This window comes from Molossus molossus, unplaced genomic scaffold, assembly GCF_014108415.1.
Source record: "Molossus molossus isolate mMolMol1 unplaced genomic scaffold, mMolMol1.p scaffold_m16_p_4, whole genome shotgun sequence".
NCBI classification, from domain to species: Eukaryota; Metazoa; Chordata; class Mammalia; order Chiroptera; family Molossidae; genus Molossus; species Molossus molossus.
In genome coordinates, this window is record NW_023425377.1 from 58,615,067 (window position 1) to 58,641,833 (window position 26,767).

Genomic DNA, 26,767 nt, shown 5'->3' on the forward strand with positions numbered 1-26,767 from the left:
ATTGGAGCTATCATTTTACTGCTCCCTGCCTCATCTTCTTTCGGTTGTATTTTTAATTTATTTTTCTTAATTTTTAAAATCCTCACCCAAAGATACTTTTCCATTTATCTTTAGATAGAGTGGGGAGGAGACAGAGAGAAAAAACAACAACATTGACATGAGAGAGACACATGGATTGGTTGGCTCCTACAGGACCCCAACCAGGGCCAGGGCTGAACTGCAACTGAGGTACATGCCATTGGCTAGAATCAAACCTGGGACTCTTTGGTCCTCAGGCTGACTCTCTAACGGCTGAGCCAAACTGGCCAGGGCTTCTTCCTATTTTTTTTTTTTAATGTTTTTTATTTTTATTTTTTAGAGATAGAGGAAGGGAGAGAGCAAAAGAAATATTGATGTGAGAGAGAAACAGTGATTAGTTGCTTCCTGCATGCCCCCCACTAGGGACCAAGCCCACGTCCTGGGCATGTGCCCCGACAGGGAATTGAACCAGGATCTCTCAGTCCATGGAACAATGCTCAATCCACTGAGCCACACCAGCCAGGCACTTCTTCCTGTTTTAGAATATATATCATAGTTCTGCTCTTCCACCTTCATATTTAGGAAATGATGAAAATGAACGAATGCATAAATATTTATAAAGTACACTGTGTTTTCCAGAGAAAGATGTTATGTAAATAAGGTTGATAATAATCCAGGCAGCTACTTGCGGTTTATTTATACATTTTCTTTTCCCTCTTTCTCTAAATATTTATTAAGACACAAAGATCTAAAATATATAGTCATAAAATCATTCAACACTGAGCTGGAAATAGCCTTATAGATTTTTAAATCCAGCTGTCCATGGTTCAGATTACAAATATGACTCTTGGAAAAGTTCTAATTTGCTAGGAATTACCCAGTTTATAAGTCACAGAGTGAGAATTTAAGTGGGTGTCTTTGGGCTTCAAGTTCACTGTTGTTTTTAAACATGGCCATAAATTCTGCTCTCAAGCTGCTGATAGTGAAGAGTCTACCCAGGACATATTTTTTTTTTGTGGACGTTCTTACATTGTATGTTCATTGTAGTTTCTTGATTTTGACAAATTTCTTTTACTCTTTTGGTTCCTTCCCAATCTACAGTCGATGTTGCGAAAAGAAAAGTTGTGGAAACCGAAATGAGACTCCTTCAGACCCTGTTATCATCGACAGGTAGGGGGAAAAAGTGATGTTTTAAAAAATCACTTCGGATTTCTTTCCTTTATGAATCTCAACTCTGAGTACTGATCACTTGGGCTTTGCCGTAAGGTTGGTGTTATGTTATCTTCAAAGCATGATGCTAGTTCAACATGTGTTTTCTTGTTCTGGTTGGCCTTTTTTGGAAGAAGTCAGAGCCTTCCTTTTTGAACTTATGTCTCTTAATTTATGACAGATTTTTTTTCCAGGTGCACTGGCTTCAGCCTAATAAGGAGTTCATGGATGGTAAGGGGTGGTAGAAGATGCCATCTCTTCTATCTGGCAGGGCAGGGCAGGGCCTCAATCAGTTTCCTGGAAGAGGCAGTGTATCTGAAGTTAAGTGGCAACCCCTTTATCATTCTCAGTGATTGCTGTTGGGCTTGAAGACTTACAATTTAGATTATGGTTTAGGGGATTATGACATGCTCTCTATTGCATTGAGGGAGATTCCTTTCTACCACAGAGGATTGCTTTCTGGGTTCTATGTTATATTCAGAGTGGTAAGATTCTTTGGGACAAGATGCTAATTCATTGAAATGTGATTTAGGCATCCTCAGCTGTCTGTTTTTGTGATTGGAAACAGAACTTACAAACCAATAAAGAAATACCAAATTAACTTTCAGCAATCATGTAATTTTTAAGAAATCCCATATTCCCACCCCTAATTTTTTCTCTTTCATTAAAAAACTGAATAATTCCCTATTGATCCTTTCTTTGGGTTTTCATGTTTCTAGCCAGGTCCTGAAATGGTTTGGAGAGACCACAGTCTCCAAAGTTGTTATCCCAGTGAATCCTCAGTTGGGAGAATGGAACCTCTGGCATTCTTCCCAGAAACCCAACTTGGTTTCTTCGTGGAAAGTATAGCATAGTACTAGGAACAAGGAGGCTGAAATTCTAATTTTGTCCTAGCTTCTGACCTTAGACAAAGCACTCAGCACCTCTATTCTTCAATGGTATAATGGAAAGAAGAGTGGGAGGGTACTGCCTGCTTCTGTAAGTTTTAGGAGACCACTGAACTAGCCAGGGCAGTTCTGCAATATTCTCTGAGATGCTTGGGGAGGATGACAAACTTAAAATGTTTGTCAGATGTATATGGTGACTTTGCCATCTTAGGAGGGTCAGGTGAGAGCAATATGAAACTTCTTTGGTTTTTCTGAAAGTGCATGAAAGCTTAAAATTAAAGAGTTGTAAGTGCTCTCTGGAGTCAGTCATCTTCCTCATTTGATAGATGAAGAGACTGAACCCGGGAATGGTAGCATGAGGAGCCCACGATGGCGTAGCTGATTGGAGTAGAGCCCGCACTAAAAAACAGTCGTCTTCTTTTTAGGCCTGCAGGCCTCTCACTGCCATCAGCTTCCCCAGCAGTCTGTCCTAACGCATGTGAGCGGGGTGTGCTGATTGCATGGGATGTAATGCCAGCTTCCCAGGATCCCTTGGGATCCTCTGGGGGAATTTGATTGATACAAGAGCAGCCCAGACAGAGACCCAGTTCTTTCCAGTGTGTACCCTGAGCTTTCTAATCTTCATCTAGTCTTTTCCACTAACTTTTGTTGTCCTTTCAAGAAGGCACTCTAACCTCATCATTGTTACATCTTTTCTTATAATAAACACCCCAGAAACCAGCTTTGGAAATATTTGCAAACTTGTAAATGCTCACTTGCATCTTACATCTCATCAGCTCGCATCCTAATGACTCTGTGCTTAGCTGCAGCTCTTACTGTAAGAAACTACAAATAAAGCTAAATATGCTTACATTTTCTTCCTATAAAATACACATGTTACCCATACAAAAGGAAGTAATCTTTTTGCATCTATGGGAGAAAAGATTTTTATATTTGGTGCCTTTGTTGTTAGTGCTAGAATGCCTTAATTTTTTTCAAAAAGGTGGAAACTGTATCTTATAGAGCTTTATGAGACTGTGGCATTTATTTTTATTCTCCTATGCACAATAAAACAGCCCAGTGATGTCTCTGTATCACTTGAAATATGCGCTACCTTTGAAATGTTTTGCGTCTGTATGTACATACCAAAGGGTACTGTAAATTGATCAGTATCGGGTTTTTAGAGAAACCATTTTATTATAAACAGATGCATTTATTTGGTTTGTTCATTGTAGGGCTTTGTTTGAAGAGATATTGCCCTCACCAGAATCTTGTTTTACTGCTGCTGAATGTCTCTTGGGCTTACGTTAGCCTTCATCCCTTCATTTGTGGAAGCAGAAGTGGATGCAGCCAGGTTTCCCTTTGTTGGAGGTGGGATGAGTGGGCTGTGTCATCAGAGGTTTGATTGAGCCATGCATCTAGTCCCTGGGTTCAACACTCACAGACTTGGAGATGTCGAGATCACCCACAAACCCCAAACAGGTGCAAAGTAATCTATTTTGGATTTCCTCTGAGTAAATATAGAACTCTCTTCTTTGCCCTTGTTCCTATAATGCCAACTAATTATCTCCTCACCTTCCTGGCTCAGTCTAACCAGGTACAGTTAATTTATACTGTCTGTCTCTGAGTTTTCTCACACAACAGGCACGCTCCACTCTGGCCCCAGGGAACCCTGCTTATTCCCCTGGAATTGTGCTTGTTTGGGGGAAGGGAAGAGGAGACTCAAGAGTGGTTCCCAAACTTTTCACCACCCAAGACCCCTTTATTTTTTCCCTTGGTGAATTCAGGATTTAGCAAAATTTTGTGTGCCAAACTACAGTTAACAAGTACTAATTCAGTTGTAAATACATTTTTATTAATCAAAGACATATAACAGAGTGGGAAAGAATCTCATCCCAGAAATACCTTGATCTCATCAACAGCCAGCCAGATGATCCTGATGAGATATACTATGTCATGTTACCCCACTGACATCATATACTTCCAGCTCAACCAGAAAACAACTTGACCTTTCACTTAGCCCATGTGACCACATCCTGGGCAGATACTCACTTTCTAACAGGCTGCTTGAAATATTTAAAAAATAGCTGTTGCTACCTTGTGGACCTTTAATTGAATATCATTGAATTCTACAATAAGGCAGCCCCCTTAGACCCTTAGTTCTCCATTTCCTAAGACTTAGCCCCAGACTGGGGATTCTTTTTCCCTGCTAAATTACTCCCTGAATGATCTCCCTAGAAACATACATTTAATTTTTGTTTCCAGTTATCTTTTCAGCATGTTTTTGTGAATTTTGGGGCAGCCACACCCCTCTCCACAAAGCCAGGCCAACACATAGCCCAGCGAAATTTGCTGTGAATCACGGCCTCTGGCGGAGTCTTCCTTCTGTGTACAAATGTGTGTGCATAGAGCAGGGAGGGTTTATTAAATTTTAGTGTAAAATTTCAAAGTCCTTATCTGGAGAAAAACCAATAAAACAGAACAGAACAAAACAAAACAAAAACAACAATAAAAACAGAATCCTTACTGTGGTCTTCCACCTAAATCTTGTCTGTAAAGACCTGTGTGTGGGTGTGGTACATTAAAAAAAAAAAAAGGCTCTATCTGGAAGCTTCTGCATATCTACTGAATCTCTGGGGCTCAGGATAATCTGGTGGTCCATGGGAAGAGGATTTTAAGGACAGTCTCACTGATGTGAGAGAAGGAAAAAAGTCCTTATTGTTCCTGTACTTGCAGCTCCATTGAAAGTCAGATGGGTGGGGAGGGCAATATTTCTTTTTGAAACTTTGAAGGCTACACCTACCCATGTGCATACTGGTGGGATATTTTCTATTAAAAGGGCAGTTCCAACTTATTTCTCACATGCTAGATAGATATCACAGTCTTTTGTCTTGGGACATCAATCTTCTATATTTCTGAGATCTGTTCCCAGTGGGATTATTTTAAGTGCTGATGTGTTTTTGTTCATTTTCTTTTTCAAGAAGCCAAATAAACAACAGAATGACTCTTATTCAAAAGGTTTATTCAGAAGTATTTGGTTTTTAGTTGTCTATGAGGGGTTTTCCTTATATTATCTTCCTCTTATGAAAAAATTAATTGTGGTAAATGACACACAACATAAATCTGGCCATCTTAAGCAAGTGTTCAGTTCAAAGTTATCAAGTGCATACACACTGTTGTGCAACCACCACCACCACCCATCTGTACAGCTCTCTTAATCTTGCAGAACTGAAGCTCTGTCACCATTAAACAACGACTCCTCATTCCCCCTTCTTCCCAGCCCCTGGCAACCAGCATTGCATTTTCTGTCTCTATGAATTTGGCTACTCTAAGTACCTCATATAAATGGAACCACATAGTATTTGTCCCTTTATGGCAGGCTTATTTCACTCAGCATAATATCTTCATAGTTCCTTCATGTTGTAGTATGTGTCAGAATTTGCCCATTGTGAATAATGCTGCTATGAACATGGGTAGACAATGTCTTTTTGAGTCACTGCTTTCAATTTTTATTCTTGGTATGTGCCCAGAACTGGAATTGCTGGGTCATATGATGGTTTGAGGAATCACCATACTATTTCCTTTGTATGGTGGAAATGGCTACACCATTTTACATTCTCATCAACAGCACAGGTTATAATTTCTCTGCAGCTCCATGTTACTTGCTATTTTCTTGTTTTTAGGTTTTTTGGGGTTTTTTGATAGTTGCTATCCTAATGGGTATGAATTTTTTTTTTCATTAAGTTTTCTCCTGCCATCATCTTGGTAGGCATCTTCACCTGATGCTTTCCCCTCTGGTCCAGGCTTCTTGTTTACCTTCCTGGCCATCTAGTATATCCTCTTCCTGCCTTTCTCTGCCTCACTGACTACCTTGTTCTATGTGCTTGAATCCTCTTTCCTCTGGGTCATTCATCTCTGCAGTGTATCACTTACCTCCAGGGAAGTTTTTTGTGAGATGGGGAATTTTGGAAGATAACTATGGAGAGTAAAGACCTAACTGACTTCCCATGCCTTAACCTGAATTCTGGAGTGTTCTTTTTATTAATTTATTAAACAAAATCTATATTAATCTATTCTTTATTTTTGGTGTAACACCAAAAATACTGTATACTATCTCTTAGTATAGAAGCAATGTTTAGATAGTGGTTGAAGTTGAGCTCTTGGTGAGATTTATGTCCACAAATCCCAGCAGATTTCTGCCACCCTTGGCCATTCAGGCTGGTTTTCAATCCTGCTCTCCTATTCCCCAGAAATGAACAAGTCAGATATATTAGTAGTGACACCTCCTGAATGAAGAATTCTATCTCTGAGAAGGATGGTTAAGACCAATACTCAACATTTGCCTAACATTTCAGTTGCATTTATTGTATGCTGGACATTGTGGTAAACAATTTGTATTAAATAATCTTTTCTGTTGTTGTTAATTCTCACCCAAGGATATTTTTTCCATTGATTTTTAGAGAGTGGAAGGGAGGGAAGGAGAAAGGGGTGGGGAGAGAAAGAGAAAAAGAGAAACATTGATGTGAGAGAGACACATCAATTGGTTGCCTCCCGCATGTACCCCAACTGGGGCGGGGGGTGAAACCTGCAAACCAGGTATGTACCCTTAACTGGGAATCAAACTCATGACCCTTAGGTGTATGCGTTGACACTAACCACTGAGCAACACCAGCCAAGGCTGTATTAAATAATAATAATTAATCTTCAATGGTTGAGAAAATTCTCAATTTTATGGAGGAAAAAATAAGTCTTAAGGAGTTAGATAATTTGGCCACTCATGTAGTCAGTTTCAGTGGGAAACTGGAGTAAAATCAGTGGATAGAAGTTACAGACAAGATTTTGGTATAACAGAAGAAAAAATTTTCAGAATGTAGAGCTGTTGAAAAATAGAAAGACCTGGTGAGCATGGTCTGGAAGAACTCCTGCTAGGAATATGAGAGAGGGGATCTGTTCTCTGGGAAGTGGTGGGTGTCACTTGTCCCTGGAAAGTCATTTATACCAAGACTGTACAAGTCACATTCAACTGTATGACAGGTTGAAATATCAGTCCCCAGTGTGACAGAGATGCATCATGGTATAGTAGAAATGGCCCTGGACCAGGATCAGGACACCTGTTTCTGGCCCCAGATATTTACTAGCTAACTGCCTAATGTTACAGAGGTTGTGAGCTGCCTCACGGAGCCTTGGATTCCTTGTCTATAAAATGAAGTGCTTTGGATTAATGGGTGATCTGAACCTTACCTTCCAGCTCTAAATTTCCTAATTCTAGCTGAGGGCCCAGGTTTGGGTGTCAAGCATGCTAACTCATCATTCTTGCTCATCAATAATTTACGGGACCTATTAATAGGTGCCTCCTCTGCCAAGACTGTCCATCTCCAGTGGAAGGGAGCCCAGTGATGTGAGTCTACAAAAAAGCCTGGCCCTGGGCAATTTGTGTGTGTGTGTGAAAATTCCATTCCCTTAGGGAAGGTTTAGATTTTCTCACTAAAAACAGATTATCTACCCAAAGTAAATATATCATTCTTTCATATTCTCCTTCCTTTGTTTTCTGGTAAAACCTTTGCTAGTTTTGTAGCCATTTCAGGTATAGGAGAAAGGACTCTTCTACTTGCTGGTGGAGAAAAAATGTCCCTTTGGGTTGAAGTACTTCACTGGATGACAGCCTGAGCCAAGTGGTAAAACGAAATGAAACTTCCTTTGAGAAAATGACTCTTTTTTTTTTTTATTAAAGAGGCAGTACTGAAAAGTTATGATCTTTACTTCTGCGGTGGGTTAGTTTTTAAGAATTATAGTTACTCTACTTGACTGACTAGTCTTCCTAGACTCACAGAACTTTTAGATTTGACACAAACTAGCTTAGTCATCTATATATTGGTTCATACCATCATTCAATGATTGAGTAATTGTTTCTGTTGTTCAATTATTAAGCAAATATTTCTGAGCCCGTGCTACTGACAGACCACCAGGGAATACAACAGGCATGGTTTCTGTTTGTATTGAGTTGACAAGTTAAATAATCATACAAAGAAATATATATTTACAAACTGTGAGAAGTGTTCTGAAGACCAGGTAAGTGGATGGTAGATTGGTTCTAGCTTTCTAGTGCTTCTCTATAAATCCAAATGGCATAAAAATGGTTGTTCCATCAAACAGACCTTGAAAATTTTGTCTTTTCTGTCTTTTTACACATTATTTCCACCTGGAACACCTACCTCAAACTCTCTGCCAATATAAATCCTATCCCTTTTCTAAGACCTAGGTTCAGATTCTGTCTCCTCAAAGATACCCATTTTTTAAAAAACATTAGTTGTTGTTTTTTATCCTTACTTGAGCATTTTTTTAAACAAATGCATTCTTTTTAAAAATTAATTATTATTTTTATTAATTTTTAAAGAGAGAGGAAGGGAGAGGGAGAGAGAGAGATAGAAACATCGATGAGAGAGAACATCAATTGGCCACCTCCTGCATGCCCCCCACTGGGGATCAGGCCCACAATCTGGGCATGTGCTCTGACTAGAAATTGAACTAGCGACCTTTTGGTGCATGGGTGGATGCTCAACCACTGAGCCACACCAGCCGGGCTATGTTTTTGGTTTTTTAAAATTGATTTTTAGAGAGAGAGGAAGGGAGATAGAAAAAGAGAGAAACACCAGTGTGAGAGAGAAACATTGATAAGTTACCTCCCATATGTGCCCTGACTGGGGATCAAATGCACAGCTTAGGTATGTGCCCTGACCAGGAATCGAATCTGCAACTTTTTGGTGTATGGGATGATGCTCCAACCAACTGAGCCACTGGACCAGGGCAAGACACCCATTCTTGTAGCCAAAGTCTCTTCACTTGATACTTGTCACATGTGCTTGCTCTGGTTAGGATGTATGGGTATTGTCTTTGTTTGTTTGTTCGTTTTAACCTTACATTCTCAATATAATTGAGAATGGACTTGCCTTACATTCTCAATTATATTGTAATTCTTGAATGTCTGACACCACATGTCTTTTAAGTCTTAACTCTAATATTTATTAACTATGTGATAATGTTGAATTGTTACAGTAATGCATTAATGTACCTAAGGTGCCCACATAGTGCATGATGAAAATGATAAAATAGATGCTTTAAAAAGTCATAGCAATTAATAGCGATTATTATTCTGTATCTCCCACAGTGTCTATCCAGTGGCTTAGATATTACAGGCACTCAGTAAATATAAGTTGAGAGATTAATCTCAGACTGACAAGCATCAAAGAGTTTGGATGATTAAGTCTTTTGCCAGTTCACATAGGACCTTTTCGTAACTACTTGTTTTTGACAACTGCTTAGCATCTTACTCCCCAGTGGTAGATAGGTATAAAATAATGCCAAGACAGAGGTGTAGGGTTGTAAAGTAGAACGAATCCTTATTTAGTTACTCAGTATTTATTGAGGACCTGTTATGTCATGGACTTTGCAAGGTGCTCTTAGGGATAATAAGATTGAATAGACACAAAGCTGTCCCATGAGGAGATTATAGTTCAGGTGGAAAAACAAAGGGTATGCTGAAATAAGTGCGATGCAATGTAAAGTGTAAAAACTGCCATAAAAGATGTAGAGAGAAAAACTCTGGAAGATCTGTCATGGGGAGATGAATTTCATCTAGGAAGAAGTGTGTGGGGTGATGGCTGCAACTTGGACATACACAGTAGAGGTCAAAGGGCATTCTAGGAGAAGGAAAGTGTGTAGAAAATACATGTGGAAAGGGAAGAATTTCCTAAATATGCTTGCAGTTTTAGAAGTTCATGGATATGTGTGAAGGGGGATGATAGAAGTTGAGAAGGTTATCTGGGTTCTGATTTTGGAAGACTTTATATGCCCATACAAAAGCTTTTTTTTTATCCTCACCCAAGGACATTTTTTAATTTTTTGTTCAGATAGAGTGGGAGGAAAAGAGAGAGAAATATTGACTGAAAGTGACACATTGAGTGGCTGCCATCTGCATGACCTAACCAGGGCCAGAGTCAAACTGCAACTGAGGTACATGCCCTTAGCGGGAACCGAACCCAGGTCTCTCTGGACCGCAGGCCGATGCTCTAATCGCCGAGCCAAACCGACCAGGGCACAAAAGCATTCTGACATTGTCTTGTTGGTGATGAGAAGACATCAAAATATTTTGAGTAGTAAAATTTCATGGTCAGGACAATAGTTTGGAAAGAGAACTTTGAGGATGAGTTTGAAAATGAAGAATGAAAGTAGGAGAACCTATTAGAAAGATGTTACAATAGTTCATGAACGCTTTTCTTTTTTTTTTTTTGGTACTTTTAGGAATTTATCAGTTCACCTGCCAAAACTTAGACATTATTTCCACCACTAGGAACTAGGAAGATGAGCACAGACTTCAAATTTTGTGATGTCCTATAAAAATATCCCAGTTTCTGAATCAGTTTATTTATTTATTTATTTATTCATATTTTTTTGACATGTGCCCCTAGAAGAACCTAACCCGGAATTCTGGTCCGCAGGCTGACACTCCAGCCACTGAGCCAAACCAGCCAGGGCTCTGAATTAGCTTATTTTAACTTCTTCTGAACATTTCCTTTTCTACCATCAGCAGTGTTTGGAGGGTTTTCCCTGCCAAATACCAGTTGCTGGAGGTGGAAGGCCCATTTTCTCACCTTCCATACCCCACTTCCCTTCCCCCAACACACCCACCACTCTAAAGCTTTTGCTGATGTTGCCGCTTGTCCCCATGAGTATGTGTCCTTTGTTCACTGGAGAGCTCAAACCCTTTGCAGAGGACTGCTGTTGTACCATCTGGCAATCTGTGAATTTTTTAGTAGCCTGGATGTTTGTGAGAAAGCAGAAACTCGGAGGCCAGATTCCAAACCATTTACAAGTAGTTCTTTTTTTAAAAAAGGGAAAAAAACCAAAACCAGTTCACTTTTACCAGCATTCTCTCATTCAAAATGCTTGTGAAGATTGCTCTGGATCAATTCCCATTGAAAATCAGAGGACCAACTGGAAATATGGGGTTATTCAGAATGGATAATGGTATGCTTCAACTTCTAGCTTCTTTCTTATAAAACTGTGTGATGTGATTAAATAGCAGATTTGCCAGGAAGCGTATGAGTCAAGGGAGAGTAAGAACAGTGCTCTGAAATTGTGCTGTGCTGGATTTAAGAAACAGGTATTTGTTTCTGGGAAAGGGAACCCTTTCCAGAGTTGTCTGGATGGCTTTCTGGGGAACAAAGGGCTCAGAGCTTGAGACAGATTGATAAAACTACATGTTCATCCAGAGAGAACTTTCTAGAACAGTTATTTTCTTTCCTTTTCTATTTGAGCAAATGGGGCTGGATAAGTTCTTCTGGGCCTATTTTTGACTTGGCCAAGAAGCTAAAAGATAAGTGGTTGGGGAATAGGACACATATCCCAACAAAATGAGAAGGAAATTACCCAGAGATGATTTACAGATTTAGGGTCCTACCTACTAAAACTTGACTAGATTATTTCTTCATTGAAATCTTGTAAGAATAGTTCTTTGTTGTTTTGTTCTTCACATTGACCTAGAATTTCAATCGGAGGGAGCATTTGATTAGAAAGGAAAGTGGTTGGGTGACAAAGAGGCTCAAAGCATGTCAGGCAAGCTAGACCCAAATCTACAAGGAGTCAGCATTTCATCAGTCTAGACCAGGTGATTCATTAAATGAATGTCCTCCAGGAAGGTTGCTTCTAAACTCAGTCTCCAGTGAAGGCAAACTTTCCCAGACCCCTCAAGACCACCAAGGAGTCAGACCTGGAGAGAGAGGCTGCAAATGCTTTCATATAACAGGAGCTTTTGAGAAGAAAATAGGGGAGAAATTCCTAATCCCACTGATATGATGGCAGGAATAGAAGAATTTGCAGGGATAGAACCACTGGATTTAGGCCAGCTCTTTGAGGTTAACACCTCTGTACTTTATGGCCCATAGGATGCCAGGACTTTTAATGAAGAGAACTCACAAAATGTCAGTATGTTCAGGGTCACTGTACCTCTGAATATTGTTACACACACATAATCCCTCCAATAAAACCTCAAGGTAGGTCCCTATGAAGACAAAGGGTGATCTATTTTGTTTGTTTGGTATCTAGATCTGCACAATTACACAGGAGATATTCCTGATTAATTTAAAGCTATGCACACGACTCATTTTAGCTATACTGTGGGGCTGTCATCTCACATTTTAGATGAAAAAACTCAATTGAAAAAGAGTAATGTAGCAAGCAGATCAAAGGTCCAAATGGGATTAGAAATAAGATCTCTAGTACCCAGAACAAAACTGAGATGCAAGGTAAGGGACAGGAGAAATGGGGGCATTCACATCAAACATGTTGCTGCTGAACTGCAAAGCTTTTATTGATTTTGAAAGAGAGAGAGGAAAGAAGAGAGAGAAACATCAATTTGTTATTCCACTTATTTATGCATTAATTGGTTGATTTTTGTATGTGTCCTGACTGGGGATCAAACCTGCAACCTTGGTGTATGAGAAGGAGGCTCTAACCAGTTGAGCCATCAACCAGGGCCGAACTGCACAGCTTCTGACTGGACTGAAGCTCTGGAAGCTTTGGCACCTTCCCAGCATCATGCCATGGGTCACACTGACAGCATTTTACTTCCATTTAAGCTGTAATTTTGTACATAGTTTTTCTTGTGCGAAAGGCTTTGTCTTGCTTCAGAAGAAATAAGGTTGTACATTGGACACAGATTTATGACATGTGGGTTGAGTCCTTGAAGTGGCTGTTATTCCTGTAGCGTGATAATGACTGTAGTAAAATCTGGCTTCAGATCTGGGTTTGACTACTCCTGGGCCAATCACGCATTCACCCATTCATCCATTCTCACTGGATCTGGAGTTGCCAGATTTAGCAAATAAAACTATAGGATGCCCAATTAAATTTAAATATCATATAAACAGGAATAATTTTTTTTAGTAGCAGTGTGTCCCAGTTAAATTTGAATTTTTGGTAAGCAAAAATACAGTTTCAGGATAAGCCTTTCCCATACAATATTTGGGATATACTTACACTGAAAAATTATTAGTTGTTAATCTGACGGGACATCCTGTATGTTATCTGAAAATCCTATCTGAATCCTGGTTTCTTATCTGAAGAGTAGGGAAGTAAGAGCTGCCTCACAGCCCTGGAGCATAGAGAGATGATGTGTGAAAGTCCCTGAGCCATGACTGGCCCCAGAGCCAATTAACAAGTGCTCAGTTTCTTCCCTTTTAGCGTTTGTTTTTTCCCCTCTACCTTTATGTGGCAGAAATCATCATTTTCTGATCTATGTAGAAGTTGATTTACACTTAGGAGATTCATTTGGAACACTGCTAGGTGAGCAGAAAAGCATTATTGGGAAATACCGAAATTTTTTTGTCCCCTTGTCTGCCAGTTTTTCTGCCCAGAGCCCCCTCCTTAGCATTCTGTCTCTTCTCTCTGCCTCTCTCTCTCTCTTTTTGTCACTTCTCAGTGCCTTGGTCTCATGCTCTGTCTAGACCCTGTTTTATGGACTTGTCGCCTCCCCTACATTGCTTTTGCTTAGTACCCACTGTCTGTCTCCTGTTCACTTTCATTCTGACTTCCCTGAAAGCCTTTGTTCAGCATTCCCAAAGTCTCCTTCTTGGGAGCTTCCAACATGTGGGATTGTTTAGGCCCAAGTGATAAATTGCGCAAAGTTAGAAGTAAAGGAGAAGCTCCCTCTCCCTGCTTGGTCTCAGCTGACGTTTGAACAAGAGCCAGACTTTGCTTCGATTTAACGCGAACTTGATGCTTGCCCAAGTAAATGTAGAGTGGCTAATGCATTTTATCATCCAGATGTTGAGTTATGAGATGAAGGATAACCATTCTGAGACATATACCCAGGTAATTTAGTGAAGCTTAAAAAAAAAAAGATCTAACTTTGAAAGTTTGGTTTCGTGTCCAGTCAACTTACGTAGAAAAAAGATGATGGCAGATTTAAAAATCTGCCATCCTTGCTTCCCTTGCTTCCCTTGCTTACTTCGCATCCCACCCTTGTTCCCATCTTTTTCCTTTGTTCACCTTTCTTTTTACTTTCTGCCATTGATTTTAGGGTCCCTTGTTTTCTTCCCCTTTGCCTTGCATTTCTAATGAGACGTCTGCCCTTGATTCCCACGCAGGCAGTCAGAATAGTTTCCACGAGCACCTCGAACCCTAATACTTTTCTCCTCACTCCTCTCTTTCTTCTTTTCCTTCCCTGATGAAGAATGAAATGCTGGTTTCACTGTAGGTGTTCTGTTTATAACTCCAGGTTGGAGGTTTTCACTTCACATGGAGTCCATTGAGCTTGTAAATTGTATTGGATCAGTTAACCCATAATGAGACCTCCAAAACCAAACACTGGAAGACTATTGGGATTTTACTGTTTGTAAAGCTTCTTCCCTGTGGAGGGATAGAATCATTAGGTGTGCACTATGTTTAATATTTGGTCAGGACAGGAAGCAATAATTTTCTATTTTCACGGTGGCTTCTGAGTTTTTAAAGCAATTGTCTAATAGCTCATCACTGAGACTGGAAGCAAATTAACCAGACAGTGAGCTAAGATTTTGTGTGGTTTTTGTTGGGGCTTATCTTGTTTAGCATTTTTCTCCATCCTGTGCCTGATGGCTGGCACCTGCCTACACATTTTGAAGCTCCCTGAATACTTCCTGGTAGGTAGATAACATTCTTTCTCTAAGAAGGAGGTGGGGCTGTGGGATTCTCTTTGAGAAGCCCTTTTCTGTCCTTTCAAACATTCCCATCTTTAAATGAGTAAAGTGCTTGAAGTTTTCAAAATTGGCACCACCCTACGAACACATGCTCGCTTTCCTTAGCCCCTGGTCACACCGAGGGTTCTGAGTATGAGGTTCATTATGAAGATTTTCAATCTAATCCAGCACAATGGGAGCCTCAAGTCAAGATATAAGTCCTTGCTTCATGGGGAGAGAGAAGCTCTGGCTCAGAAACTTCTGGAACAGGCCCAGCTTCTACACTAAACCAAGGTACCTGGAGCCAAAGCAAAAAAGCATTTTGGTGAGTTTGCATGATTTCTATCAGTTGGACCAACATGTGATGCTGGGTGGGAATTTCCAAGGACATGGCTCAGCTGCTCCCACCCATATCTGTAAAGGGCCATAACTAGTAGATTGCCTGATAGGTCCTGAGGCCAATGTCCCATTGACTTCTGGATGCTAGCCTATCCTGCCAACAGAATTTGTACTTCCATGGAACTGGAATTCTGTGATGTAATTCTGAGGACAAGGAGGAATGAGCAGAAGGCCAGTTGTATTGAGACTTATTTCATTTGTAGGCTATCTTGGTCTCATCAGTATTTTCTCCCTAGTAGGAAACTAAACCCGAAGTGTCAATGACATGTGTCCTTGGGAAGTCACAGCCTACCTGTTTTTGAGTTTTACAGAGGTTAGTGAGAACCAGTTGGGCAAAATGTGTCAGAAAAAATTGTGCTTGACCTAACCTGTGAAGCTGTGAAACTGACTCTCAGCTGTCAGTCAGATGTGATACTTTGAGAAGTACTTCTTGAAAGCTCTCTGGTTTCTGAAGCCTAAACTTGGTGCAGGTTAGAGTTCCAGAGAAAACCCAGAAACCTTGGCCTAAAGGTAGAAAGCCCAACTCAGGGAGTAAATGGAAGGGTCTCCTTTCCAAACTGAAAATCATGCACACTTATCCTCTGAAATATTATGCATGCAAAGGGAAGGGATGCCTAATACCTTCCCAGGGTTTTTGAGTTCTTAACCACTGCCTTTATTTTTTTTTTTCACCATGGATCCCCTTGGCAGTCTAGAGATCCTATAATATCATTGGGGCTTGTCTATATTTAAAATGAAAGAAAATGCTAAATTTCTGTTAGGGGTCAGCTAAAATAAAGATGTAATGTTCATTCATCCAAGTTCACAGACCTCTTCAATCTCCAAACACACAGAAGTGCCACCAGTAACACATTGTGCCCTTTCTTCTCTCTTATCCTGTCACCACCCCTTTGTTCTCTTTCCTGCTCTTTACCTTCACCCCATCCTTGTTCTCTTGTTCTTTCCGCCTTTTCTCTGTTTCCTTTCCTCTCATTTTAGGTCTATCTTTTTCTGTGTCTCTCCTTCCCCTTAATGCCTGTTCCCCTCCCTAAGCCATCGAGGACTTGTGTGGGAGCCCACTGACTGCCAGCGTATTTGTGGGTAACTTTGTCTTAGCCGTTCTGATGCTCTCAATGGCTCATTTGTTTGCTCCTGTGAAGGAAAAAAAAGAAAAAAAAAACAAAACAAAAAACTTTTCCAACCTACGAGTTCCGTTGTCTCCCTAGGGATCCTTGTTTGAATCTTTGCTGTAAGATTTTTTTTCCTATGAAGTACCAAAGAAATAATTGCCTTATCGTTAACAAACAGAACCTGGCTCTTATCACCCCATACCCCAGAGCCTTGGTGCAAAAGTTGAGCCTTGCCAAGTGCATGCATTAACCTGATACGCAAAACCCCTTTTCAAAGCTGGTCCTTGGAGGACGCTCGTCGAGGGCGTTTTGTGGAGAGGTGGCACAGTGAAAGCACTTCTTACAGCACTGGGAGCCAAGAGAGACTGGCTGGCGTTTACACCCCTGTTACAACAAAAAAGGTGTATTTTTCTGGGAGAAATATTTTCAGATTGTTCTAATTGTCACTGGCAATGAGCAATACTTGGAACTTGAGTTTTACAGTGGCCTCACTGGAGTTTTAAAGCATCCCTTAGCACAAGAGACTTTTTTGGTTCTGTGGGTGAGCTGTGCCCTGTAAAAGCAAACCGATCATAAAAAGCACCAGGCCCTGTAAAACACTGGGACGTAACCAGAACCTGGGCTGCATTGTCAGTGTGGATTCCAAGTTTGTTGTGAGAGCCACGGAGGCCTCCCCTGAGAGCTCATTTGCATCTCCTGACAATCTCTTCGACCTGCTCAGGCTATATTTTATGAAAAGCAGAGGTCTTCCTTTGGAACCTGGATAGACTGTGTTATCTTCTCCTTTTTTAAATTGATGGTATCATGTTCAGAAAAGCTGTGTGTGAGGCCGGCCTCTTTCTATTCCAACCTGGCATTGGAGCAACACAAGTTCTGGTGTTTTGGGGTCTTTTCAAAGGTAGCTGCACAAGAGACCTGAGAAATGCTCGCTTTGGGGTCAACTTGGATTGCCATACTTTTACAAAAGTTATCCCCATCACGCCTTCTTTGTTAAAATCAAATAATTAAGAAAAACTCACAGCAAAACACAAAAAATATGTATGTTTCATTGACATCAGATACTGATAGCGAGTCTCAAAAAGATCCTTGGGGAAGTTTTTGTTTGGGGTGGGAGAAATCTTTCTCTTAAGTGTTTCCCAGGATTCCTTCAAGACATCTGGTTCTCTCATTTTCTCTTCGACTTCTGTGCTTTCTTTTCTTTTTTAAAAATAACTCCACTACTGTCATTATTTTTATTATTTTTAACCATTTAACTAAATGTGCTAAATGGCGATCCCACATGACATCTTGTCTAAAACTCATTTGACCCTCAGAAGTGATGACCTTAACCAATTTTTACTGGCAAGTGTCTTGACTTTATTGCTCAGGAGACAGTTTATTTTTGTTCCTTAAAGAGTGAACAGAGAGAATGAACTTTTCTTAAGCTCTAAGCAAAGGAAAGAGCAAGGAGCCTACCCATCTCTAGGCTGGAGCAAAATTTTTCTCTTTCTCATCTGTTTTATTATTATTCTCAGTGTCCTTATAAAAGCATAAACAAACAAGGTGAGATCTCACCCATACCTCCTGTAGCCACATTTCCCTCTTAAAGCATTCATGAGCTCCTCTGTTTGCACTTGGAAACTGGGTTGCTGAGTTGAAAGCATTATATAATGGAACCGTCATATTATTATTTTTTGCCTAGTATAAATAGAGGCCAAATTGATTAAATACAAAGAAAAAAATAAAAGGAATTGGACTAGGTTAATCAGCTCTCCGCTCTAACTTTAGTAGACATAAGTCTGAGTTAGAAGACTTAACTTTGCTGCTAGTCTACACCACCAAAACCAAATATAAGTAAGCAGAATGGTGTGCAATTTGCAGACACTGGAGAAAGAGCACAGTAAATAAATTGCTCTTCTACCCGGTGGGGAGGGAGGAGTGAGTAATACAAGAAGAATAGGGCAAGGCTGTGCTGCCTCACCCTCCTTGAGTGTTTAGGTTTCTGGCATCATAAATTTCAAATAGCTGAAAACTGGGAGAAAAGAACATTGAAGTTCTAGCATCTTACCTGTAAATGGAATACTTCCCTTCTAGGTTATTTGTGGTAGTATGTTGGGAAGAATGTTAAGGCCTTGGCATAGCACATTTCTTCTGGTGGAGGGCCTAATGGGGCTTTAGGTGGTGGAGGGTGTTGTGGTTTGGGGAAGAGGTTGTATCAAGTCAGAACTTAGGAACTGCTACCTAGTGTCACCTGGCATCTACCTACAGCTGCTGTTCTCAGGGTCTCTTCTCTCTTGAAGGACTCAGCATGAAGGGATCATTGGTCCAGGGTTTGCCACATGTCAGGAAATTTAATGGTGATTATCTATTGATTTTTTTTTTTTTTTAGAGAGAGAGAAAGGGAGAGGGAGAGAGAGATAGAAACATTGATGAGAGAGAGAAGCATCAACATCAAACAGCTGCCTCCTGCACACCCCCTCCTGGGGATCAAGCCTGCAACCCCGGCATATGCCCTGACTGGGAATCAAACCAGTCTCCTCTTGGTAAATAGGTTGACGCTCCACCTCTGAGCCACACCAGCCAGGCTAATGGTTGTTGTCTAACAGCTTGAGCAAGGCACCAAGGGTTTGTGAAATGTTTCATTGATATAAGGGGCTAAGGAGAAAATCGCCTAACGTTTGGATTGCTAGAGCATCAATAAATACCATTTGCAGTAAGAATGACTACCTTATAATAATTGGAGCTTCTGCTGTATTCTCTATGTCATGCCAGCCCACCCAGTGCCATAATTCTCTCACTGCCTAAATTTATTGAAGGCAGGCTACGTCATTGATTCACTTAATCAAGCACTTGGTCAGCTCACCAATGTGTAATTAACACCTAGAGCACTTACACTGGGGCTCTGCTAGGGAGGTTAGGGGGACTTTTGATTCAAGGTGGAAGGGCACAGACTTGTGGCTGGGGAAAGGTGAGTGTTTATAAATTCTTGATTCTATCTAGACTTATCTCCGTATCTAAGAACTCTTAAAACAAATTGCATGTCTCTGGGGCTCAAACTAAGTAATCATTTCTAGAAGTCATGTTGCTATTGTTGCTAGATTGTTTTTCTTCTGTGGTCACTATTATTTTTTGGTCCACCCATCACAAAACAGAAGTCATAGTATTATGACCTTTCCCTGGTAGAATGGACTGCTGAAGAAGTCACATGGCCAAGTTTGTATCGGAGGTCCACATTTGTTTCCTCCACTCTTTTAATCAGAATGCTCATTTAATTCTATTCCAGCACCTGTTCAGCAATTAACACCCTACGATTTGCATCTTACCCTGACATTTGCTATCTTTCCAATTAGTTTTTATATCAGTATAATTAGGTAGGGTTATTACAGTGCATCAAGCAGGGTCATGGTTATTCCCAAGCCTTTAAGCGCTTTCCCAGATTTGTTTAGGGAAGCCACTAAGGGCAAATGGTTGATTAGGATCACTGTTTTTCTTCTTCATTCAGATCAGGAGAAAACTGTTTCCCCATGTGGCTCGTGAAAGATCAGGGAAATATGTCAACCTCTAAGAATTAGTATTATGTAGTTCATGACTTTTGGGCAAATTTACAGAGGATTATAAATAAGGTTCATAAGGTGGGTGTACTGTGAGCGTTTTCTGCGCAGGGGCCAAGGCAGGATTTTCAGTCACTTGCTTTGGGTTCTCAGTGGCAGGGACAAAGGGAAAATGTTAAGGGAAATTGAAACCTTCCAAGTCAACTTTTCAGCATGTGTGTTTGTGTGAGAAAGAGGAGAAGGGGAAGTGTTTTCTAATGGACAATGGAATAAAGAAAAGGCAATTACAAAATTCAGCCAGTATCTTTTCTTAAGCTTAAGCTTTGTTTTGTAATTTTTCCCCACATTGGGAGGATTTGATGAAAGAAAAACCAAAAACTTCTACCAAAAAAAAAAGAGAATTTCAGAAGACATAGGCTTTGCTGGATCCATTACATTATTATATCCTGGATACTTGGAACAGTGCCTAGATAGATGAGCCATAATATAGGCTGGGGAGAATTTCTGCTCAATACTTCTGCCTGTCATTAAACAGAATGTCCAGAATAGTTAAGGTTGAAAGAATATGCCACCCAATAATATATTACATTATCATACTATATATTATTATATTATAATGCATACATAGCATTTATTCATATTACCTAGGTCAAATTCATAGAGTATGCTTATAAATATATATACATAGGTCAAACATCAATATTTAGGTCAAAATCCATTAAGCTCAATACTAAAGTCCTGGAGTTTAGAGAGTTGAGAATAGTTGGAAGAAAACAAGGACTTTGAAATCTCCTGAAGAAGTTTAGATTTAGGTGGGCTTGGAATTGTTTGTAATGGTCTATGACTTTCCCACTGAATAGGTAGGATGACAGAGTAATATCTGGTCAGTGCATCTGATACAGTTGTTGGAGAAACAATACTATGATTGATGGGGGATGTAATAATACCAGATTCCTCTGGGAGAGAATTTTACACTGTCTGATTTCATATCGACAAGGTTTTCTTTTACCTGTGATACAAAATTGCATGGAAACGTCTTGTGACTTGCCTTGATTTTTTTTTTTTAATAGCGAGGAGATATGTAATTGTAGGTAGAGTGTATCAAAAAATCAGGGAATCAGAATAGTCAGAACTGGAGCATGTCTATTTACAATTTTGGGGTATATGGAGTTAAAAATCCCAAGTGCTATATTGGGATTTCTGAATAGTTTTGACTTAAGAAGAAAAGGATGAGGATGGTGAGAAGACAGACGATTGGATTTGGGAAAAGAGTCATGTGACAGTGTAGTTGCAGCTTCTCTACACTCTCTTGATATTTCTTTCTCAAAATGTTGACATGTAGTAAACGCTCAGCTCATATTACTTAAAGGAAAGACAGAACCTACTGTTAAGTCAGCAGGAACCAAATGGTGTAAGTTGAGTGGGAAAAGAAGAAACAAGTGTGGGGCAGTACAATCTGGTCTCTGGAAGAAAAATGAGAAATACAGCTGTTCTACCATTGGCTGTGATTGGAATGATAAAAACTAATAGGAAAATCATTGTCATCAGTTAATTCACATCTTTTAAACTGGGACTGCACATTTCAGTGTGAAGCATTTGCTCAGATATCCTTTGGGTCTTTGCTAACATGTTACCTCAGTGAAGCACCTCCTGCCCAATTCTGCAGTTCCTACGTCCCTTCCCTACTTGATTATTCTCATCACACTTTTCGCTAATTAATGTGCTATATATTTTACTCATTTATTTGTTGATTCCTAGCAGAGATTTTTGTCTTTCTGTTTAGTGGTTTATCCCCAACATATAGAAACATGCCTGAAACATAATAGGTATCAATGAATTTTGTCTGATAAATGACTACCAGAAGACCTAGATCATGGAACACTCGATTTAATGTTTTTCAGAGAAGTTCAGAAGTGTTGGGGACACTCTGAGTGTACATACTGCATACTAAGCAAGGAGACAGGGACATTCCCACTAATAGCAGCTGTTTGAAATCTGGCAAACACCACAAATAAAGAAATGTCTCAAAGTCAGAACATATATGTGTAAGTCCATATATGGAGTATGACCATTAGAGGAAGAATTAAGAACTCTATCTGCCCATCTCCGCTCACACTTCATCTTTGTTTTAATAGAGTTCACCTTGGAATGCAAACACATATAGAAACAAAAGGGCTTGTTTGAAACACTGCTTACCCACTCTAAGAAGAAAGCAAGAGTGAGCATGTGAGTGAGAGGGACGGGCTTAGTATGCATCAGGAATCATTTATATGACTTTCAGTTTGGGGTTAAGGCAAATTTCTCTATTTGAAGTTGATTATTTTTTGTTGCATTTTTCTTTTCTTTAAACAATTTTTTCTCTCTATTGATTATAGAGAGAGAGGGAAAGACAGATAGAAGCATCAATGAGAGATAACATCAATTGGCCGCCTCCTGCATGTCCCCCACTGGGGATTTGGCCCACAACCTGGACATGTGCCCTGATCGGGAATCAAACTGGTGACTTCCTGGTGCGTGGGGTTGATGCTCAACCACTGAGCCACATTGGCAGGGCTGTTACATTTTTCTTTGTATTGTATTCTTCCAAACCACTATTTTTATAAAAATGAAAATACTGATCCTAATGTTCCTTATAGTAGTAAGTATGATATGAACTTTACAAAAACTTACTTATATATATAAGCAGAGGCAGGCTTCCATAGAAAGTCCCTCCAACACCTGACCTGTGGTTTCCTTTCCTCCTCCCCCCAGTCCTTACCCTACACACACATCCTTTGACTTTAAGGACAAAAATAAAATCTTGTTCCTTTAACTAAGATCTGTGACACCAGGACTCGAGCAAAATGATATGCTTGCAAAGAAGTGGGAGAAGTAGAAAAATAAACAGGGCTAATTTTTTCTTTTCTGTGTTGGGATAGAAGCAGACAAATTTGCCTTCCTTAAGGTGATGAGGTTTTTTTCTCAGTTTCAGTTATCGGAACTTCGATTCTCTCAGGCTTTCTTTGTGAAGTCACCTTAGGGAGGTGGGAAAAGGTTAACTGCTCTAGGGTAAGAAGCTCCAAGAGGGGGCGCTGGTTTAGGCATCAGTTTTTAATTGGTATTATGCCCTTTTTGGCTGTGCAGTGTCCCAGAAATTTGATAGCATGTTGATTTAAAAATATATATATAAGTCCGAATAAATGTTATTCTCCCCTAAGAATGCTGATGGGATAATGACTCACACCCAGGAGGGTACCACAGAGTATGGGGGAAAATGTGTACTCTATTCGTTAAAGTGCATTTCGGATTGTTGGGCAGAGTCCTTTCCGTTCACGGTGCCCTTTACTTCTTTGTCAGATGATTGAAGACCTTTTGGGAAGTGGATTGCTGTTGTGCTGATGTGGCTCTGCCTTTGGCGTGTGTCACTGCATCAGACTCAGGGACGGTCTGGTTATTCTTGTTGATTGGCAAACTTTAGGAGTTGAAGTTGGGAGAAAGAGAAGTGATCTGCACACATATGTTTATTGGGAATACAACTGGTGAGGACAGCATTTAGAGCCATTAAAACAGAATTTAAAACGAGAAAACCAGGGGCTTTTTCCCCCATACAGAAAATATAAAAGGGAAATATTTCTTCTGTTCCTTCTCCTCCTTCCTTCTCCTGTTTTTTTTTTTTTTTTTAATTCTCTTTTTACCAGAACAAGTTGGTTGTTTCATAAATCTAAAAATCAGAAACCAGAGCTTTGTGCGAGTGAGAGCCAGGTTAGCAAAATAATCAATATAAATAATATTACTGACTACATGCAATTTCCTTGGGAACCACCCCCAGTTACCAGGGTGCAATTTCAATTGCTTTGATAAATGTACTTTGCCTTTATCCCTAAACAGCTCAACTGATCAACTGTTCAGTACTTTTCTTGAAGTCTGCAGCAGTGGGGAGAGACTTTCGCACTTTTGCTCCAATCTGAAGGTGAAGGTTGCCTTGGAGACACATATGTACATACATATTTTATATAAACATGCTCACATGTGTACACACATAAATATATACACATAAAACAAAATGCATATGCTTATGTTATGTAGGTTATGGACTTGCTTAATGTAGGCAGGTAAATGTCTACATATCTGTGACTACTTTAGTCTTCAGCGGTCATTCCCAGAAGGCTCCTTGATGAGGGATAGCAAGAGCCACCCTCTGGGTCTGCTGCCTTGGCAGGCCTCAGGGAATATTTTCCACAGTGGCTGTGTGTCCTCAAATCCAGGGAAGGCTTTCCAACATGTCATAAATAAATAAATAAATAAATAAATAAATAAATAAATAAATAATAAATAAATAAATAAATAACATTTGCCGCTGTTTATAAGTCAGTTAATTGGGAAGTTGCAAGGTCAGGCACAATATTGAGCGTTTTCCGAGGCAGCTCGGAGGCTGCCGCGGATGCGGAGCAGCAGCTGTCAGGACGGTGCTCCCGCGCGGTGCTCAGCTGCGGGCGCCGGTGCTTCTCCGCTGGGGACGGGTGACCGCTTGATTAGTCGCTACTGGGTTTTGTTCAAGGGAGAGCTCTGCATGGTTGCATTTTAACACCTTCTCTGCTAAGCAGGAGGCCAGCACAGGGTGCTAAATTCCTGTCTGTGGCTGTCTGTGAAATAAATCTGTGTGTTGTGCCGTTCCAAGCTGTCAGCGGTGGTTCGCCCCTGATGGGCCCCTGAAAGGAGTTTCCTTTCGGTCTGTGGAACAGTGAGCAGCCACTAGGGAGCTGTCTTTAGCTCAGATTTCAGAGTTAGCTCATTAGACCAATAACAGCAGACACTCTCTTAAACATATTCACAAAGTTATAATATGAGAAGGAAAAAAAATCACCCTGGCCAGACAATGCTCATATTGGGTTTCCCTGCCTTCTTCTGTACCAGCCGAGATGGGAGACAGGAGGGCTCCATGACCTCAGGCCCCCTCTCCCTTTAGGTTCCTCCTGACTTTCTTTTCTGATGTGTGGCCTATCTCCCTGACACGTTTATTTATAAAAGCAGAGTTTCTTCCCTTCCTGGCTAGGCAGTATCTCTCCATCCCTTCTCTCCGTTCCTTCTAGCAGGATCTCGGCCAACAGTATTTGCAGCCGAGGGCAGCCAGTGAAATGATTATTCCATGTTCTGGCTTCTCTTGCTCGTTCTTTCAGTGCATGTTTTCCTCTCGGCTCTGGGATGTCGGCAATCTCCTCAGATATTTATGTGAGATTCATGAAATGAAGCCAGTAACTAAATTTCTGAGTCGGGTGTTTCCCTGAAAAACAGTTTTGGCCCCAAGCCTGTACTTAACTTGTTCAACTTTCCTACTTTAAGCCTTCCAGAATTTCTATACCTCTCTGCCCTGCCTATTGTTGGCATGAGATCACTGGACTCTGCTAGATAGCACATGGATGCTGTTCCCAAGAAATCTTGGAAAACTTTAATTTGGGGGCAGTATTTCTTAGAGAGTCACAGCTGGAAGATGGGAAACCTAGTCTACATCCAGTTGCCAGGGTTTTGCTGTATTTGCATTTCGGTAAGTAATGGCTACCACATAGATGGTTATTTCTGTGTTAAATGCTTTAAAGTAATTTTTAAAATCTAATTCTTTTTCAGATGATGGATATTAGGTACATGCTGGCTTTACTATTCTCAGTTGTTTATCATTATGATGTGCGACCTGATCCGTGTCTGGTAATTCTTGTGTTACGGTTACATGTAGATGTGCCTTAGAATTCCCTGGTGCGCACTTGTATAGAACATGCTGAATATGTTCATGCTTGGCTTTAGCCCAAAGGTGATTCTCTCCTTTGTAAAAATGTTTCTGTTTTTTGTGTTTTGTTTTTTTAATTGGACAAAGTTATGTCCAGCCAATATCAAGCAATTCAAAGAAAGGGAAAGAAAAAACAAAACTTATTTTCTTCTTTTATGACAAATTCAAGCTCCTACTACATATGCTTTTCTGTTGTTGTTTTTCCCCTTTTACTCATGGATAACTTAAAAATGGCTCAACTTGAAATTTTCCATGTGTCCAGGAAAGCTCCTGGGACTTCTGAGGATATGTAGGCAGGAAACAGTTCAGAATATATAAGCAATCAAAAATTTGTTTTCAGTTTGTGAGTTAGTTGTATAAAATATCACAAATGCTTTGGCTTTACAACTTTGCCTACAATTTTATACACACATAGTGTGTTTTTGTTTTTATTTTTGTTTTAGGTTTTTAAAAAAATTTTATTGGTTGATGAATAGGGCCAAGAGTAGTTTGTTTATTCTGGAGATGGACAGTTGACTATTAAGTATTTCTATGTAAAATAACTTTTTCTTTTCTCTTTAGTTACTAAGGGAACAAATGCCTGGAATAGATAAAGCAAAGATGATAAAATGCTGCTCATTTAATATTGACATTAGAATTTCAGGCAAAGGAAAAGAAATGAAGCCATAATTTTTATCCTAACTGTACTTATTGTACTTTTCAAAAGAACGATTTCCCCATTAACTACAGCTGTCTCAGGGAGTATTTTGATGGCTAACCGAGTAGGTTGATTCACTGCATATCTCAGACCCACTTCAGTCTGCTTCCCTGTAGTCCCAGCAGACTGACTTTTGCTCTTTAACAGTAGCTGCAACATCAATTGAAGGGGCATGAACATGACCTCACCAGGTTCTTCTCAACCGAGGCTTCTCCAGATGATAAAGGCAGAATGCCTTTCACAGTGTTTTTGGTCAGATGCAGACTAGGAAAGGTGTGAAGGGAACTGCAGTAGAAGGCGTGAATACAGCCATTAGGCACATTGTTATTTTCTGCGTACTTCCTGAGGACTGGGCATTAGAAAGGCTTCCCTGCCCCTTGTCATGTGCTGTAATAGACCTCCAACCATGTGTCACTTAAGTCCATCTTGTATGCAATTTGTGAAAACTTACTATTGACCTCAAAGATCTCC

At 40.1% G+C, this 26,767-nt stretch overlaps 1 protein-coding gene across 7 annotated transcripts in view; it reads left to right on the forward strand.

Moving 5' to 3' along the window:
• Positions 1 to 26,767, forward strand: part of EBF2 (EBF transcription factor 2) — a 198,180-nt gene that overhangs the window by 10,119 nt on the left and 161,294 nt on the right. For 6 of the 7 annotated variants that reach the window (XM_036240192.1, XM_036240193.1, XM_036240198.1 and 3 more), the window contains exon 6: positions 1,120 to 1,188. The exons of the other annotated variant lie outside the window; for it this stretch is intronic. In XM_036240192.1, coding sequence (XP_036096085.1) covers positions 1,120 to 1,188 — 69 coding nt within the window. The remainder of the gene's footprint in view (positions 1 to 1,119; positions 1,189 to 26,767) is intronic. 7 annotated transcript variants of the gene reach the window in all.